Here is a 17805-nt window from a genome sequence, read left to right on the forward strand (position 1 = left end):
ACACACACCCCACACATAAACCATCTGTGGGTGGGTGCTCAGCATTTTGAGGCTAGGTTGGAAAGGCAGCAGCAATGACACCTTCAGACTACCCCATCAAGCCAGTGGTAGCAGGCACATTCTTAGATTGTATGGAAGCTGAAAGATGAAGCATGCCCCAGCAGGACAAGGAGGGGGAAATGAACAGCATGCTCCAGTGGGGAAAAGATAGGCAATGGTAGCAAGGTGCCCATGGTGGTGGGTATTTGCCCCTCACAACTTTCCTTGTACCTGTGGTTACTCCCTCATGGAAGGGCTGGTCACCCCGGTATGGTTTCACACCATTAAAAAAAATAGCCAGCCTGTTCCCAACCTCTAGGTGACGTTGCAGCTCAACCCTGAAGACTAGCCTGGAGTCCCCAGGAATTGGCAACAATAAAATATGGAGGAGTGCCTTGGGGTTGAATAGGGACAGTTGCTCTCCTCCTGCTAAATGTAAGAAAATCACAATTTTAAAAGGTGCATCTTTGATCCATTAGTAGGTGTTAGGAACTATCTAGTTATCCTAACCTGTACTGTTGAGGTAGGGAGCAAAGCTACCACACCCTTGACATAGTACAAACTCTTTCTGCCTAGCCACACTTGCCATAAGAATGAGCAGGGAAAGCACATTTGTTCCCAGGGCAACAGAGCAAGGAGGAGCTGCATGTGAGCATCTAACTATGGTTCTCCGACATGTATGAGTCATTTTCGAGGAGCCCCAACATCACATCTGCCCCAGGCCCCGTAAATCCTCTGGGCAGCCCTGCCCTCGCCACAATAATAGAAGTGGTTTAAACAGAAGTGTCATTGTGAAGAAACCTCTGGTGAGCAGTCACAGTGATTAGGTCTTTGGACATCAACTCAATTCCCTTGCAGCTGCTATGGAAAACCACTAATTTCCTTGTTTGGGCAAGCAATGTCCTGGAATTAATTGTGTGTGTGTGTGTGTGTGTGTGTGTGTGTGTGTGTGTGTGTGTGTGTAGCAATAAATTAAGATCAACGGTAAGCAGTTATCCTTTTTAGTACTTTTTAAAAAGAACATACACAAATGACAGAACTAGAAAAAGACTGAATAGCTTTAAGTCTCCTGTTTTTGATTTAACCAGACTACCAGAGAGAGAGAAAAAGACAAGAACAAAATTTTCCTTAATCCCACTATTTTTTATTCAAATGTTTTTCATGAAAACAAAATATTATATACTCCCAAATAAAGCTACTTGACATGATTGTTTGGAAAAATACAAACAGTGTGCTGGCCAAAGAGGTATATCACTGAGGCTGCCAGTGTGTTTCGGCACTTAAAGCATCTCCCTTCTTAATAAAATAATTAAAGGGAGAAGGATCCAGAAAAGCACAAGAGGGGGAAAGTGTTGGTACAACAGAAGGTTGCAGGTTTGGCTGCTTGATTAGCAGCCAAAGACTCAGAGGGTGGGGCAGGGAGGGAGGGATGTGTTTAAAAGCAGCCCATCAAATGTGAAGCGAGTTCAATTCACTAAAAAGGTGCAGAAGTGCACACCTGGCAGTGAAAGTTTTCTCCTTCCTCTCTTCAAAAATGAGCAAGCAGATACCTCATCTTTCCAGGACTTATAACAGGCTGAATGCCAATGACTGCCAACAAAGGTCCCCAGTTAATGCAAACAAACAAGTCATACAGAACAATGTTCCAATGGACACCAAACTGAGACCACCCAATAATTATATAAGACTGACAAACATTTGGTGCTTTCTAAGTTTTGAACTGGACCATCAAGTCCTTATTGCATTTTTGGAAGTGTTTAAAAATTAAAGCACTCTATACATTTACCACCATTCTACAATGTGTGTGTAATAAATCATTTTGGAAAGTAACAATTCTCATGCTTTGAGTATTATCTATTTCTTCTAGTAATATGTTTTCCTCAAATGGCTTTGATCTAGATTTGCTCTATTTTCATGGTCCAAGTCAGCTGCTGATTATACTGGATTGTAAGCATACAATATTCTGTGCTTGTCTTTGAGCTTATACCTCTCAACATCCCCAACATAACTATTCTTATGTTAGTCAAACATACTTTGCTAAGACTGCATTTTGTACTGCAAATTCTACCCATTCCTTAAAGTGTTCCGTCTAACAGAGATGCCCAGATGTTGTTGACTACAATTCCCATAATCCCCAAGCAAAAACCATTGCAACTGGGGATTCTGGGAGTTGTGGTCAACAACATCTGGGAATCCCTGTTGGAGGGAACACTGATTCCTTACTCTGTGCATAATAAGCCTTATATCTTAGGAACATTTTGCACGACAGCAATTACACAAATAAATTTTGCACAAATAGTTCCTTTTAATCATGCCCATCATAGTCTGTGTAACTCTGAAAGCCACTGTTCCGCCTTTCATGAAGATGAGACAACTTCTTCCAGACAGACTCTTGGTGGAAACTAGCACTGAAAGATCTACCCAGACGTCCATGCTGCTTCTTGGAGATATTGTCTTCACTCTCAGATTTTGCTATACCCTGTGCCTGCGATTGGGGTTGCAAATCTTGTCTAGTGTTTCCAAATGGAAAGTTCCAGGGACCAAACCTTTGCCAGTGAAGCCTCTGAAGAGCAATGATGCAGTGCAAGTTTCCTCCTACCTAAAAATCAAGACAAACATTTGTCATATTAAAGAAAACTAGTTCCATGTTTACGTATTAAGAATTGAGAGTCTTTTTGGAAAATTTAATTGGCAATTAAGGAACTTGGTATCAAATTGATGACCAGGAAGAGACTGCTAGCTAAGAGAGGGATTCAGGGATAGCCTATTATAGTTTTGGAATAGGCATAGCTAGTATCCTGGGCCAGACTGCTCAGAAGCAGAAGGCAGGTGGAAAAGTTAACAGACCAGCTTTGAGCACAGATATCTAAACATTTGCTTTTTATTAGGAGGAGGGAAGAAAAAATATTTCAGAAAAGTAGTTTTAGTAATTCATTTGCATCAGCTATTTCATATTCAAGTATGAAAACTCACATTAAAGATAAATGCAATATTACAATACTTTCCTGATGTCCCGCATACATTTTCTTTACTTCTAAGCATACAGTGATTAAGTTTTCCACCATCCAAATCAGTTGAGCAGTTCTTCTCTCTCACAGACAGAATCACAAAATGAATGAATCTAACGGATTCCTTAAATGCTAACACACTAAACTGATATAAAACTCTTACCTTCTTTGTCTTCCGATACTGAAGGCCTCTTTCTAAGTGTCGGATATCTAGATATTCAGGATTTTGAGTATTTAAGTCAGTTACGATATCTGCCCACCTATTCAATAAGATGGAGAAAAGATCTAATTCAGTACACTGTTAGAAAATCTCATGCAATGCACCAACTGAACAGGGAGATTTTCTGGTATGAAGCTGTTTGGGATTCAGGGAACACCACAGACTTAAGTAGAAACATCCTACAACATTCCATGACGAACACAACCCTTTCCTTGCAAATCAAGAACAAGATCACCATCATGCCATGTCTCAGACTCATTTTTTAAAAAACAAAGTAAAAACTTAATATACTGTGAAACATGCAACGCAGGTCTAGAAAAACTGATATTTATTTTCTATCTCCTAATTTTCCCTCATCAACTTGTTACCTCTCCTTTTTACATATTCTTATTCCATCTTCTCAACCTTACCTAGTTTCCTTTCTTTCTGCCTCTTTCACTACCAAATCAAACAATTGCATGAACAGGAAAGATAATCTATGTCTTTTTTCTAAAGTCATTTTGCTTTGGATGAGAACATTTATTTTTAAAAATTGGTATTTTGTAGAAAACACAATTTCATCCTCCTGTATCCAATACTACTATCAGTATTTGTAGACCTGCGGCCAAGGAAAGTTAATGACCACATAAAATAATGCTACAGAATTTTAGGGATTTCTATTTTCTGAACAAACCACTACCCTCAGCAGAAAAATATCTCAGCTATAATTTACAACACTCAAATCTGGAATTTTATTTTAAAGTTGAGGCCTCTCTGAGACAAAAATGTTTGCCTACATTTTACTTATCAATCCTTTTATGAAATGAGGCATAAGATGCAGGTTAGATCCAAGCTTCCTGCCCAAGTTTTGGACAAAAGTGAAATTTCTCAGAAAAATAACTAAAATCACACTTTGAGCATTCAAAACACTCCTGGGATTAGTGTTCACGCTCCATTTTTGCACAAGCCGCAACAGCAGCTCTACAAAGATATATCTGAAGTTCCTAGGTGTATATTTACTGTATTAAGTTCACCAGAATGTGCTCACTTACTTTTTGCAGTGAATAGTGGGGTGTTTTCTGCTTGGCTCTCCAATCAGTATCCAGTGTTCCACTTCTTGCTGTAAAAGGCGCCCTCTAATGCACACAAAGTGATTTTCACACACTTATGAGATGAAGCTGTAAGAACTCTCAACTTTTCTGAACAGGCAGCATTTCCATTTCAATATTGCCAGTTAGCATTCTTTCCCACTCTCCTAAAACCTCCCCCTAGTGTGTTATAAACAAAACAATCAAGGACTTGGATTTGGATCTGGTTCACTGACAGCCCCAAGCGTGAGCACTTTATTGCTAAAACACAGGACAGGGTGGAAGAGAAGAGGTTTCTGCAGAGTGGGAAAGGTAAAAGGTTATTTTTTAACCTTTTAAAGGAGGGGATGTTTTTAGCTTTCCAACATGCATCCCACTCTAGGATACCATAAGCTATCAGTACAAGCAGGCCAATCTCCCTCCCCCTTTTCAACTGATACCCAACGTTTCATGGATCATGTGCCTTCAACATTCCACAGGTCCTGGAAGGCCTTTAGAACAGGACCTTTTGGGTTTTAAAAAATGGGTTATTATTACAAATATGCATACGTGTGCAATTTAAGTGTTTCTCCCCTGCCCACCACAAAGTATGTAGAACCTGCTCCTTTATTCCTCCATTTCTAATAGCTAGCATACCACCCAAGCCCTGTATTATGAAAATTAGTGTCTGTTTTGGTACCATATCTGATGTTTCACATAGATTTATTCTTTGGATTGGCCTTTCATTTTAACTGTTTCAAAACTCACCAACTCCCATTCAGCTCTTTCTGCAGTAATGCTCCAATCCCCTGCATCCCAGAAATCAACTTTCCAAATGCCTCTATATTCCCAGCATATGACAACTTAAAGCCTGCATTTAAAACATTTCAGTCAAAAACTAATATAGCATCCGGAATGTCAAGAAAGTCTTACTTGTATGCCTTGCTAGGTTTTATTGGGGTTGCTTCAAATCCAATTGGACAAAAATAATGATTTTGGCAATGATAGATGTAGGCCATTGATTCATCTCGCAGTCCTTGCATAAGCTTTGCCAAAGCTCCAGAAGCTAAAAGTTAAAAATAAAGAAAGCCAGTGCCAAGGAGAATTCATCTGTATTGAGAAGAACACATCTAGTAAGATCCAACAACTACTCAAAGAGTACTTTACATCCTCTACTCATAAGGGTTCAGGGACATATATAATCCCAAAACAATCTAAGCAAAAGGCATAGTTTCTAAGGTATCCATAGGACACAAGCACACATTATCAGACACAGGACGTAGCCACCATGGAGCACAGAGGAATGTGATCCTTGGGCCACTGCACCCTGAGCACTTCCAAGGGCTACCAGAGACTCACTCTCCCACTCCCCTGGTACTTCCAGGGGCAATCAAAGGCTCTCAACCCCACCCTCCGCTCACTCCAGGGGCCACCAGAAGCATCCATCTGCTCTCCCCCTGTCCGTGGCCATTAGAGGGAGGAGTGGCCGAACAGCCCCTCTGCTGCTCTCAGCCGAGGCTTTGTTCAAACACTGGCTGGGTGCTTCTTTCTCTGTCTCACTGGGAGAAGAGTTTGAACACACCCAAAGAGTGCTTGAACAAAGCACTGATGGCAGAAGGGCTGTGTGGCCCATCTTGCCTATAGTGGTCAAGTCCCCTTCATATGTTGTCAAATGCAGGGGTGTGCCCAGCACATGCTAACTCATGTGCACAAGACAATCAATGGAGAGAAGGGAGCCACCAGCAAGAGTTTGCCTCACAGCCACCAGTCCTTTTGGCCCCTGTACATTATTAAAATATGTCTCAAAATAAAACAGGATCCATACTAAGCACCACTGAATTAAATAAGAATCACTCAGTCTGAATTCTGCCCTGTGCTTACACTCAGCCACTATATGCTTTCCCAACCAGAAAGGTTCTACATTGCCTCCAAAATAAGGTCATTGGGAAGGAAGTCCCATTGTTGGGGGTTAACCACAAGAAATATCCCAGCTCATCATAGTACGCCAACATGGCATGCTGATGATATACTCAAGAGGCTGCTCTTGGTTTATCCTAGAGGTTGTAGCTCACCCGAGAAGACAGACTTCAGGGTATTGAAGATCTAAAACCTTCAATCACATCCTCAAATACTATATTTTATCTTGCTTTATCATTTTTATTTTATTAGGCATTTTAGGTTTCAAGTTCCCTCCCTGGCATCTCCAAGATAGAGCTGAGAGAGATTCCTGCCTGCAACCTTGAAGAAGCTGCTGCCAGTCTGTGAAGACAATACTGAACTAGATAAACTGATAGGTCTAACTCAGTATATGGCAGCTTCCTATGTTCCTATTATGGGGCAGCAGGAGATAAATATGTCTTATTAACAGTAAACAAATTAAATATCATAACGCTGCCTTCCTACATCTTTACAGCTAATCTATAGTCCTTTTTTAAGGCAAAGCAAGGAGATGTGGTTGCCATTTATCCCTGGAAACATGGGGTAGTACCATGACTAAATTACTCATGACTAAGCATCATTGAAATCAACGTTATAAGTTACGTTAGTCATGACTAAGTCCCATTATTTCAAATGGACTTAGTCAGGATACTACCCATTATGTTTCACACTGATTTCTTTTACCTGAAATGGAGAAAGAGGCAGCTGCAGTTCCTACTACCTGCTTATTGTTAAACATACCTTCTCTCTCTTGTGCATGGAGACTGTTCACCATGAAGATGAAGGAGAGGGCACAGCTGACAGGACTGGAGAAAAAGGACAGGGCAGAAGGAATTGCAACTGCCCCTTCCACTAGAAAATTAGAGGGAAAGACCAAGTAACCAGGGGGAGGGGGGGAAAGGAGCAACCCATCATGGGAGCTTTCCACAAAATAAATAAAGCAGGCATACAACAAAATCCTATATTTACTTATATTGCATCCTGTGCTGTTTTTCCTTCCACTGTTCCTCATTTTTTTACTATTCTGTCTCCTTTTATGACTGCTGCAGTAAACTCACTTTGAGAGAAGTGTCTCCAAAATTAGCTACTTACCAGTCTCACCAGCTGTCTTATTCTTCCCATGAGGTTTATAAAGAAAATATGAACATCCTTTTACATGGAAATGATCATTAATTTGTCTAAACCACCTGAAAACACAATACAGAATTCTGTATTCTAAATGCAAGAAACGTGATCCATCACACAACATTAAAAGTATTGCTCCCCTTTATTTCTTCTTTGAATATCACACAAACCATATGAAATGGCTGTGTTCATATGCACTAATCAAACTTAGTGTCTTTGAACTACCCATTACTAGATGCCTGCAGCCAAAGACTAGCTGTTTATTTCAAGTCAGTGTGTGAATTTCATGCTTCCTCATTTTGAGGAAACTCCTGATCACGTGCATCTCTCCTCTCAAGTTTTTGTCTCTACTGCTCTGCTCTAGCATTCTCCTTTTTAACTTGCTTCCAATGGATGACCTTCCTAAGTAGGCTTGTGCCCAAAATGTTTCAGAGGCCATTATGAAGGCCTCCGAAATGTTTCGGCGCTGAAACACCGACGGGGTTAGCACTTTAAGGGCGGAGGAGGGTATACTCACCCCTCCCGCTGCATTTCCCCCGCCGGCGCGCTGTTGATTTTAAGCCCCTCGGGGTGGCAGCGTTCCTCCCTGCCGCCCCGTTTCACCCCGTCAGCCGGAAGTGGCTGGAAGGCACGAGCGCACGTGCGCACATCATGCGTGCGTGCGCACATGGCAGAAGGGCACGCGTGCACGCACGACGGGCACACGCGCGCTCACGACTTCCGTCCACTTCCGGCCGACGGGGGAAACGGGGCGGCAGGGAGGAACGCTGCCGCCCCGAGGGGCTTAAAATCAACAGCGCGCCAGCGGGGGAAATGCGGTGGGAGGGATGAGTACACCCTCCCCCGCCCTTAAAGTGCTACCCCCGTAGGCACCGAAGATTTTCGTGCACATTCCTATTCCTAAGGTCCCTGATTTTTTGGGCCTACTGTATTTTCAGTTCTCTACTTCCTCCTCTGCCGTCTGCTGCTCTTTTTGTCTCTCTCTTTTCCTGCTCCATTCTGCCCATCTGGCCACCCTGTACAATCAGGGTAACTCAACCAATGTAAGTTTGAGTAATAATAATATGAATACTTGTTTAAATATCTGAAAATAAAATATTTCTATAAACCTGTGCAACAATCTAAGGACACAAATTTTTACCTCATTAGTGTAGTATTTCCAGTAAAGGGACCAAACCTAATTTCTTCAAAAGGGGGTTGAAAGCCCAATATATGTAAAGCCTCTTCTTGAGCAATAGGTGGTAAACTGGTTAAAAAAATGAACACATTAAAAGAAATTATTATCAGAGATTAAACTGCATCTTAAGCATACTCCATTAGGATGCAAGTTTCACTGAACCCAATATGAGTTTCTTCCAAATATACATATGCAAGTAATTATTGCAGAATGACTTACTTTCCAGCTCCCATTGTGCTGTATAGGAAATTCCAGCAAGAAACTAAAGAGGAAATCCCACACGAAGTCTTATATTGTGGCCGACTTATACAGTACCTGAAAAAGAACATACTGTTAATGGAACCATGCCAATGTTATAATACACAGAGAGACACAGTAAAACAATGTACTTCACTTTTACTACTCACAAATTAAAAATATAAAGAATAATTTATCCATGCTAACCGGGCAAGACACACCTTAAAAGTGGTTGCTCTCATATTCAGCTCAGGAAAAGGGAGAGCAAGAATATTAAGCTCAGGAAAGCTTCCCTTCCAGTGGCTGTTACAAGCGGGGGGGGGGTGCATGTGTGCATGCACTTTTTAAAAGAATGCAAGTCTTTTTGGAACAGGGAACCATTTTCTCATACATTCTGCTACGGTATGTAGAGTACTTTAAGAACTTTTTTTTAAAGCAATGAATAAAAATTAAATAATGTAGTTGTGGCTTTATTTCACAACTGAAGCAATGGGTCCTTTCAAGAGAACCAATATCCTAATTCAAAATAATGTGTTTGTTTAAGTAACAAATACAGACCTTCACTTGGGCTTAACAGCCAATGGGGCAAGAAGTGAGACAGCACCACAAGCTAAACATAGAAACCCTACTAGGTACACAAGACAGTTTGATAGAAAAACAAGTAATTCTAAGTAGTACTAATGGAGTCTACTTCCTGCTTCTTTTAATATGGCAACTTCAACATAGGACTCCCTCCCATTTGCTGTGGAATTACCATGTACTATAGCCTGGATCCAGAGAGCTATTTTAAGTTACCTGAATCAGCACTTTATTTTTCCTCCCTCCCTCCATATTAATATTCAGCTTTTCTTCCAACAGGACGCAAGCCACCATTTATTACTGAAGACTGGGCTACACAAACACATCCAAAATTCTCACTTTGAGTCAGTGCAGCTGCCTTGTAATACATACATTTTGTTAGTTTAATCACAGAGACTCCTGCCAATTTGAATACTCCTCTAATAACAATTGACAGGTATTCAGCATGGATAAATTATCTGATTAAAGAAAAGGTTTTAAAAAACAGAATTGAGTAGTATTGATGAAAGCTTTTGAATACTACCATCTCCGGAGGTCTAATACTTTTCGTTGTTTTATTTCTTCAAGGGTGTAATGCTGTGGGCATTCTCTGTATTGTTTGCTTTTTTTTTCTACCGACATTTTCTTTATTACTTGCTTCTTCATATTGCCTGTAAAATATTTTAATTTCTGGATATCAAACATATTAAAAAGTACACAAGTTTTATCAGAAAATTGCTTTTCCAGAAAAATGCCTCTAAATAAGTGATCACTCAGTAAGGAAATTATGTTTTACAAACGCATATTATTATATACATCTCTCATACACAAACACACACGACAGTGGTCAGTGGAGAACAATGAAAGAAAAACTAGAAATTCAACAGTTTTCTTCAACATGGTTAGACATTACCATATACTGTATCTTAAACAAAAGTGAAAGATGCTGATACACAATTTAGCAAAACTGGAATACCACTCAAAGATTGTCCATGTATTTCTGCTATAGCAGGAATATATAAGTGACCAGGGACAGAGGAAAAAACTATTTTCACAAGCTCTTTTTAATTCATTAGGATAAAACAAAATTTGATCTGAATAATAATTGTACCTGCTCGATTCTTCAAATCTGGAGCAATTTCATTGAATTCAGACTTATCAATTTCCCACGCCAGTGGAAGTTTTCCAAGGCTACTAGACAAACTTTCTAAGTTGGTATCTTCATTGTAAACTATGTCTGATGTGCCAGTCCGAATGCCCATAAACCCAGATGAGTTATTTCCAACATTTAAGGCAGCGTTGTCTTGTAGGCAGGCACTAACTGTAGCACTTGGGCTTTTGCGTATTGATGTAACCTGGTTTAAAAAAGCATAGTCTGAACAGATTGTGTAGAACTTCTCTCGGGTGTGAGTCACAGGACATCCCCATGAATAATGCCTGTCCCCACTAGAGCCCAAAGTGGCAACTGAGGCACCAGCAGCACAAAACGGCTTCACTGCACCATGTAGATTAACTTCTGAAGTTTTTCTTCCAGATCCGTGCTCATTTTCTCCAGAATCACTCTCCAGATGAGAGTCTGCAATGTTAGGCATTGAATGAATGTACAATGCTTTCTCAAGACAATAAGAGGACAGTGGATCACTGCTTCTTTTAGACTCAGATGCTGTCTACATTGCTGCCTCCAGATTTACAAGATGATTCTGAAGTTCCTAGAATGAAAAGAGTTGTGTGTTATATTTTCAGCTGATAATCAGAACATCAAAATCCTATTTAAAAAGACCCAGGACTTCTTCACATCATCAGTTTTGTCTTCATGTGAACCCTGAATGTCCCTTGAATAAATTAATGAGAATAATGTTGGGTATGAATCAGGCTCGCCACAGAAAAGAACAGCCCTGCTGGTTCAGGCCAAAGGCCTATCTAGTCCAGTATCCTGTTTCACACAGTGGCCCACCAGATGCCCCTGAGGAGCCTAGGCAAGAGGTGAAGGCATGCCCTCTCTCTTACTGTTGCTCCCCTGAAGCTGGTATTTAGAAGCTTCTTGCCTCTGAGGCTGGAGGTGACCTATAGCTATCAGATTAGTAGCCATTAATAGACGTACGCTCAATGAATTTGTCAAAGCCCCTTTAAAAACCATATGTTTCCTGTCCCTAAACCAGTTACCAATCCACACATGAACCTGTCCCCTTATCCCATGACTGCTAAGTTTACTCAAGAGCCTTTGGTGGACAACTTTGTAAAAAGCTTTTTGGAAGTCCAAGTATACCATGTTGACCGGATCACCTTTATCCACATAAATATTGACACATGTAAAGAGCTCCAAAAGTGAGACAAGACTTGCTCTTGCAGAACCAATGCTGGTTCTCCCTCAGCAAAGCCTTTTCTTCTAGATGTTTAACAATTTTGTCCTCAGGTATGCTTTCCATCAATTTACCCAACACAGAAGTTGAGCTAACTGACCAGTAGTTTCTTTGATCCCCCATGGATCCCTTTTGGAAAATAGGAGTTACATTAGCTACTTTCCAGTCCTCTGGGACAGAGCCTGATAGTCAGTACAAGTTACATATTATTGATAGATCAGTAATTTCACATTTGAGTTCCTTCAGAACTCTTGGATGGATGCCATCTGGCCCTGGCAATTTGTTAATTTTTAGTTTTTCAAGACAGCTTAGAACGTCCTTTCGTGTCACATCAAATTGGCCCAGTTCTTCAGCCCCCAAGCCTGAGAAGCTCAGTTCTGGATTGGGTATATGTTTCTCTGCCATGAAGACATATGCAAAGAACTCAATTCAGTTTCTCTGCAATCTCCTTAATAATCCCATTCACGCCCTTAAAAAAATGTTAAATAAATATAAGGGTCCGTCTTGGTTCAAATGGTACAACTGCCACATCTCTATGACAATCCCAGTAGCTGAAAATGTGAAACAGCAGTCATGAAATTACTGTCAAGAAGTGGCAGCTGCATTCCTGGGGACTATATTTTGTATGCGTTAACTGTGGCCTAGGGATGCTTGGAGCCATCACACAGAAACAACAAAATTATGTATTTATTTAATTTGTTAGGTCACTGCAAACTGAGCAAAGAGACACTTGTAAAGTAGTGATTCTCTTATATTTAGTAGGGGGAGAGCCACTGTCTCTATCAAAACCCAGCACTGCATCACTCCAGTGGTTGTTGCTATGAAATACTATGATGGCTACACACAGATCATATCCTGCTAACCAAAAATAGTGAGCTTTGTAGCTACACTGTGGAGGGAAGGGAAAATTAGGTGGGGACCAGAGGAAGCTCACCGGGATCAAACAATGATGGTCTAGCATTTGCTTGCATCATGAAATAGCAACAACAACAAAAAGGAACTAGGCTACAACAAAAGCCCTACTTACTTTAAAAGCTCCAATATGACAATAAAATAAAAAAATTAAAAGCTCCAAATGACAAAATGACTTGACATGGGCAGATCAACATTAAAAAATGTGCAGTACTGTCCATATTGTGAGACAGGATTATCATGACTGGCCTCAGAACAAGAGTCTTGAGGAATTGCACTGAGATCACTGTTTCATTTTCACTCTACACAGGGCAATGTCTGAACAGAGAGGAAGAGTCAGGAGCAGTGTTTCCTGTAACCAGGAATTCCAGATGTTGTTGACTACAACTCCCAGCATCCCTAGCTGCTATGGTCTTTGACTGGGGATGCTGGGAGCTGTAGTCAACACCAGGAATTCTCTCTTAAAGTGAACACTGGTCAGAAGATAATACAAACTCATGCCACACAGGGAAACTGGACAATGTAGGAGACTGAAGGGGTTAGGTAAATGTTGCACTTGAGGAGGCCACACTGAAGCACTAAACTGATCTGCATGGCATGGCTCCCTGACCCCCCAGTAACTACAGTATCATAGGGAACCCACTGAAAGGTGTCGCTCGAGAATTCCTAAATTTCTAGAGATAGCCCTGGTTATTGCTTTCACTTAAATTCTCTGTGTCAGCCTTCACTGACACCCCCGCCCCCCACTGCCAGATTGCATAATTTGGCAAAGGAGAAACTGCAGGCATTTTCAGAAATGGGGGTGCTGAGCCAAACAACAAAGCCAAAAGTCAAGTTGTTTGCCAAAAGGCAAGTTTTCAGGGGTATAAACACAGCATGTATATTTAAGAATAATATGACAGCTTCCTTTTTCTAACTAAAAGACTGGACTTTTTCATCTGGACTGTAGAAGCTGTATCCACCAAAATGTTATGATTTACACACTTTTCTTCCCTCCTACCCCAAGTTCAGTTTTCATGAATTCTCTACCTGCCTTTTGAAGTTGAATTAAATGTGAATTTTCAAATCGTCACACCTATAGCAACATCCATTCGTTGTGTAAACTCATCCCAATAACTAAGCAATACATTAATTAATTCATTGTGGGTTGCAACTTCACAAAATTCTAGACAATGTTCCTCATCTATAAGAGCTTTTAACATCATTTCATGAAATTTTATTCTTTTGATCTTATTTTACTCTAGGATGGTATTTTTCACTGCAAGGCCCACAAGTTGGTGGCAGCTCCCATTGACTCTAAATGCAGCTCTCTGACTAAGCCCGTGTGCAAAGCTTTGACTGAAACAAAATACTCTGCATGGAGGTGACCGTTCTCATCAGGCTCACCTCTGTGGTTTTCCCAGCACCAGGGGAGCCTTTGAAAGTGCTAGAGCCCTGTTGAGACCCAACATCCTCTTAGAAGGTGCACACAAAAGCACTGGGAAGTGTAGTTTTTCCTAGCACTTTCCCCAGAGATCTGTGGGTAAAGCACACATTAGGAGAAATTTCCTAACTATAAGAGCCATTCAACCATGGAACAACCTAACTTGCACAGACTGTTGCACAGTGGTACACTCTCCTTCACTGGAGCTTTTCAAATGGAAGCTGGACATCTCTCAGGGGTGTAGTAGGAGTTTCCTGCTCCCACCAGGGATTGGTTTAGGTGACTGTCATGGTCCCTTCCAACTTCACAATTCTATGATCATCTTGACGAACCAGTTTTAAATAACACACACTGCTTATTGTTCCTGCTATGTGAAACAAAGACAATGTTTCTCTCCAAGAATGGTCTAGATAATCTGTAACTATCCCAACTATGACTAGGGATGTGTGAGCCAGCTCGATTCAAACCACGGTAACCACGATGGTGGGCGCTTCCATAATAAGCAGCCTGGGGCAACCGAGGCAGCTGATCACAGAAGCATCATCCACCATCATGGTTATGGCATTTGCTACTTCAGACTAATGACATCATAACATGAGCAGCACGATGGAGGTGGTGAGTGGCGTGCCAGGGCGGGACTTCCGACCCACATTCAGCGCTGTAGGCTTGTTCAGCATCTGTGTGTGTGTGTATATATGTTTGTTTGTTTGTTTACATCCAGACAGGGTTTGCGTAACCTGAAGTTATGGTATTATGAAAAGAAGCAGCTTTTTTCTGTATGCACTTTCTCCACACCATTCCTTTTATAAAACTCCTATGACCCTCTTACTAGTCTTTCTCCCCATAAAGTTACTACGAAGCTCCAAGTACTCTAGCCTTTTCTCATACAGAAGGTGCACTAGCCCCTTGTTATTTTGGTTGCCTTTTGCTAGCTCCATTAAACCCTCTTTGAGGCTAAGCAATCAGAACTTGAAAAGGAAACATAAAACACAATTGCAACAGTTCATTTTAATGCTGCCTAGCTAGGCCTCTGGACCACAGGCTTGGGATTTGGGGAAGAGGAAAACTGTATATGAGCTTATCAAGATTAGAAACTCTCTAATCACTCTCAAGATTAGAAGCTCTTGGACTGTTAAAAAAAAAAAAAGAGTATTGTAACAGCACCTCTGCTGGAACAGACTAAGACCCATTATTCCATTTCCAGTCGAAGGCTCCATTTCCAACAGAGGACAGTCAGATCTCTCTGTTCAGGCAGGGATGAGGGCAATGGCTCTGCCCCCCTCCCCATACTATATTGCTCAGAGCAATAGTATGGGGAGGGGAGCAGAGACATTGCCCCAATGGCTCCCCTCCCCACACTATATTGCCCTGAGTTTTCAAAGGTATACTGCTTTTGAACCAGGAGGTTTTATTTAGAAGTGTGCATGAACCATGATTCGAACACCTTGTCCAAACTGTTTTGGCACCGGAGGAAGGAGAGTGGGAACTTTAAGAAAGAGGAGGGCAGGTGCTTACGTGCTCTCCGCTGCCACATTCATCTTTCTTTTGGGGCGGTGATTGGCCCACGTACCCCATGCGTGGCACCAGCATGCACATAGCATCCATGCATGCACAGGTGCCATTTGCGTGGTTAGCAACACCATGATAACCATGCAAATTATACCCACACATGCACGGATGACATGTGCATGCTGGTTCCGCAGGGGGGTACTTGGGCTGATTGCCGCCCCAGCAGGAAGCTGCATGGGGTGGCAGAGAACATGTAAGGACGTGCTCTCCTCTCTTAAAAGCTCTGGCTCCCTGCAGTGCCGAACCAGTGCTCAAATTGCGGTTCATGCACACCACTAGATCTATTTAGATACCATAATTCCTCCAGGCATCTATTTAATCCTCTTCTTTAAAAGCTCAGTGTTCATCAGCACACCTCACATCTAGAGCTTCGGCTTTCCATTTCGGGGGAAATAAATACAAAGGGCTTGGCTTTCTCCAGAATCGGCCACCACCTAAGAAGGGGGCAAGGGAACATGGAAAGCATGAATAAGGGGCCATCAACGCCTACCGAAGAGCACCACCACGCGTCCCGACCCACCGAATTCATCAAGGAAGACTCGGCAGAGATCTGCCCCACGGAGAGTTACGAGGCCTACAGCAAACCCTCACGCCCGCTCGTCGTTACCTGCTTGGCGGCGGCCATGACTCGCAGAGCAGGGCACAGGGGAGGGGCTGGTGCCAGCACCAGCAGCAGCGTCGCTCGCTTCCCAGTCTCCAAGGCGCGCGCCACGTCCGTGGGGAAGCGCTCGAGCCTCCGGAAACTCACCTGCGCGTGCGGGGCGCGCGCGTCTCACGACGGTACTTGAGTCTCACGTAGGACACACCCCTCTCCCAGTGGCCTGAGAGCGGCATCAGCCAATCCTTCCGTCTTGCGAAGGTGCTCGGAAGCGCTGAGAGCTGTGGAGAGGCTTTGCCTGTTTGAAGCTTGCTTGCTTGCAGCAGCAGGTGGGCTGGGAAAGCACCATGTAGCTAGCTGGCCCAAAATAAAATAAAAGTGTTGCTGCCACCCCTTTTCAGAATTTGAATAGTTTCTTACAGCAACGGGGGAAGTTGCAGTGCTGAGGCATCTTGGGGATGCATTCCTGTGATCCAAGCTTTCCCGGACCGGGGGAAAAATCCTACTGTACGTTGTGAGACTTCTGATCGCACTGAACGAGAGATGTGCTTTAGGACTGCAGAAAGAGAATTGGATTTAAAATTAGAATATAAATGCGCAGGCAGGACAGATTGCAATTTGTTACTTTTTGTACAGCGCCTAATGATATTAGGCACACCAAAATCATATTAAAATTTGTGAAACTAGGTAACTATCATGGGTAGCGAAACAAGCCTTGATGGAAATACCCATGGATTTTGGTGTGCGGGGTGGGGTGCGGGGGCTGACACGAAAACGAATGATAGCAAATACCTATTGAAATATAGTATGTCCCGATGTGAGGCACTTCTTCTCTCTTCTGCTCCAGTATTCTTAACCCAGGATGATCGGAGCTGTCCTGGCTGGCCCAGGATGCTTGAAGAAGAGAACGGGATTTATTTACTGTAACAATTAATATGCCAGATTTTCTAAAGGCTTTTAATTAGAGCTGAAACATTTAATTGATTGATTAGTTAGATTCAGCAACTAAACACATTGTGATCAACTAAAAAGGGCGCCTCTACAATTAATCACGAAGAAACTGGATTTTTGTTTTTAATATAATTAGTTCTAAAAACTATGGGTGCCTCGTAGAAGCGGCAGGCACTCCTGTTGTGAGAAAGAACAGATGCGTGTATCATTTAGAAACAAGAAAGTATCCTTTTGTCCTTAAGACGACTTCTTATATGCAAATTCATGCAGATTTAATTGAGGAGTTAATTTATTTAACTAAAACATATGTTTAGCCGTCGCCGACCAAGATTAATTAAAGTGAGTGACAGCTTTATTTTTAAGTCTGCCCTCCATGTCACCCTTTGCCCCATTTAACCAATTTTAAATCCCATTTTAGTCGCAACTTCCGCACTTTCTCCCCCTCTCCCAGCCCTCTGTAAGACATATTGTTACGGATCGTCCTTCCTCCTCCCTTCCTAGCCGCCTGCTGCAAAACGGTCTAAGGATTCCCCCGAGTATCTGAAATGTATCTTGCGCCCCATCCGCTTGGCCGACGTTCAAATGCACACTGTTCCAAACTACAGGATTTGTTGGACTACATTTCCCAGCATTGCTGTTGAGCC

The 17805-nt window shown here is 42.1% G+C and overlaps 1 protein-coding gene across 4 annotated transcripts; it reads right to left on the bottom strand.

Annotated features, from left to right (window-relative positions):
- Positions 1 to 1161: 1161 nt before the first annotated feature.
- BIVM (basic, immunoglobulin-like variable motif containing) lies at positions 1162 to 16530 on the bottom strand. Of its 4 annotated transcripts, none has more exons than XM_053306431.1 (10): positions 16361 to 16530; positions 10460 to 11057; positions 9893 to 10019; positions 8773 to 8868; positions 8518 to 8622; positions 7344 to 7438; positions 5247 to 5379; positions 4299 to 4382; positions 3211 to 3307; positions 1162 to 2638 (listed from the first exon to the last, which is right to left on the bottom strand). In XM_053306431.1, the coding sequence occupies exons 2-10, from the start codon at positions 10938 to 10940 to the stop codon at positions 2345 to 2347; spliced, it is 1512 nt and encodes a 503-aa protein (XP_053162406.1). In that variant the 5' UTR covers positions 10941 to 11057; positions 16361 to 16530; the 3' UTR covers positions 1162 to 2344. The 4 variants fall into 4 exon arrangements, with proteins under 4 accessions (XP_053162406.1, XP_053162404.1, XP_053162405.1 ...); XM_053306429.1 differs by lacking the exon at positions 16361 to 16530 and adding an exon at positions 16220 to 16354; XM_053306430.1 differs by lacking the exon at positions 16361 to 16530 and adding an exon at positions 16103 to 16234.
- Positions 16531 to 17805: the final 1275 nt, after the last annotated feature.

Source organism: Hemicordylus capensis, chromosome 3, assembly GCF_027244095.1.
Source record: "Hemicordylus capensis ecotype Gifberg chromosome 3, rHemCap1.1.pri, whole genome shotgun sequence".
Classification (NCBI taxonomy): Eukaryota; Metazoa; Chordata; class Lepidosauria; order Squamata; family Cordylidae; genus Hemicordylus; species Hemicordylus capensis.

Excerpts from the sequence above, each read along its gene's own strand:
- BIVM (XM_053306431.1), bottom strand. The coding sequence starts at position 10,940 with ATGCCTAACATTGCAGACTCTCATCTGGAGAGTGATTCTGGAGAAAAT. Across the intron at positions 10,020-10,459 it reads AGATTTGAAGAATCGAGCAG|GCAATATGAAGAAGCAAGTA; the intron begins GTACAATTATTA and ends AATATTTTACAG. Across the intron at positions 3,308-4,298 it reads CCCACTATTCACTGCAAAAA|GTGGGCAGATATCGTAACTG; the intron begins GTAAGTGAGCAC and ends CTTATTGAATAG.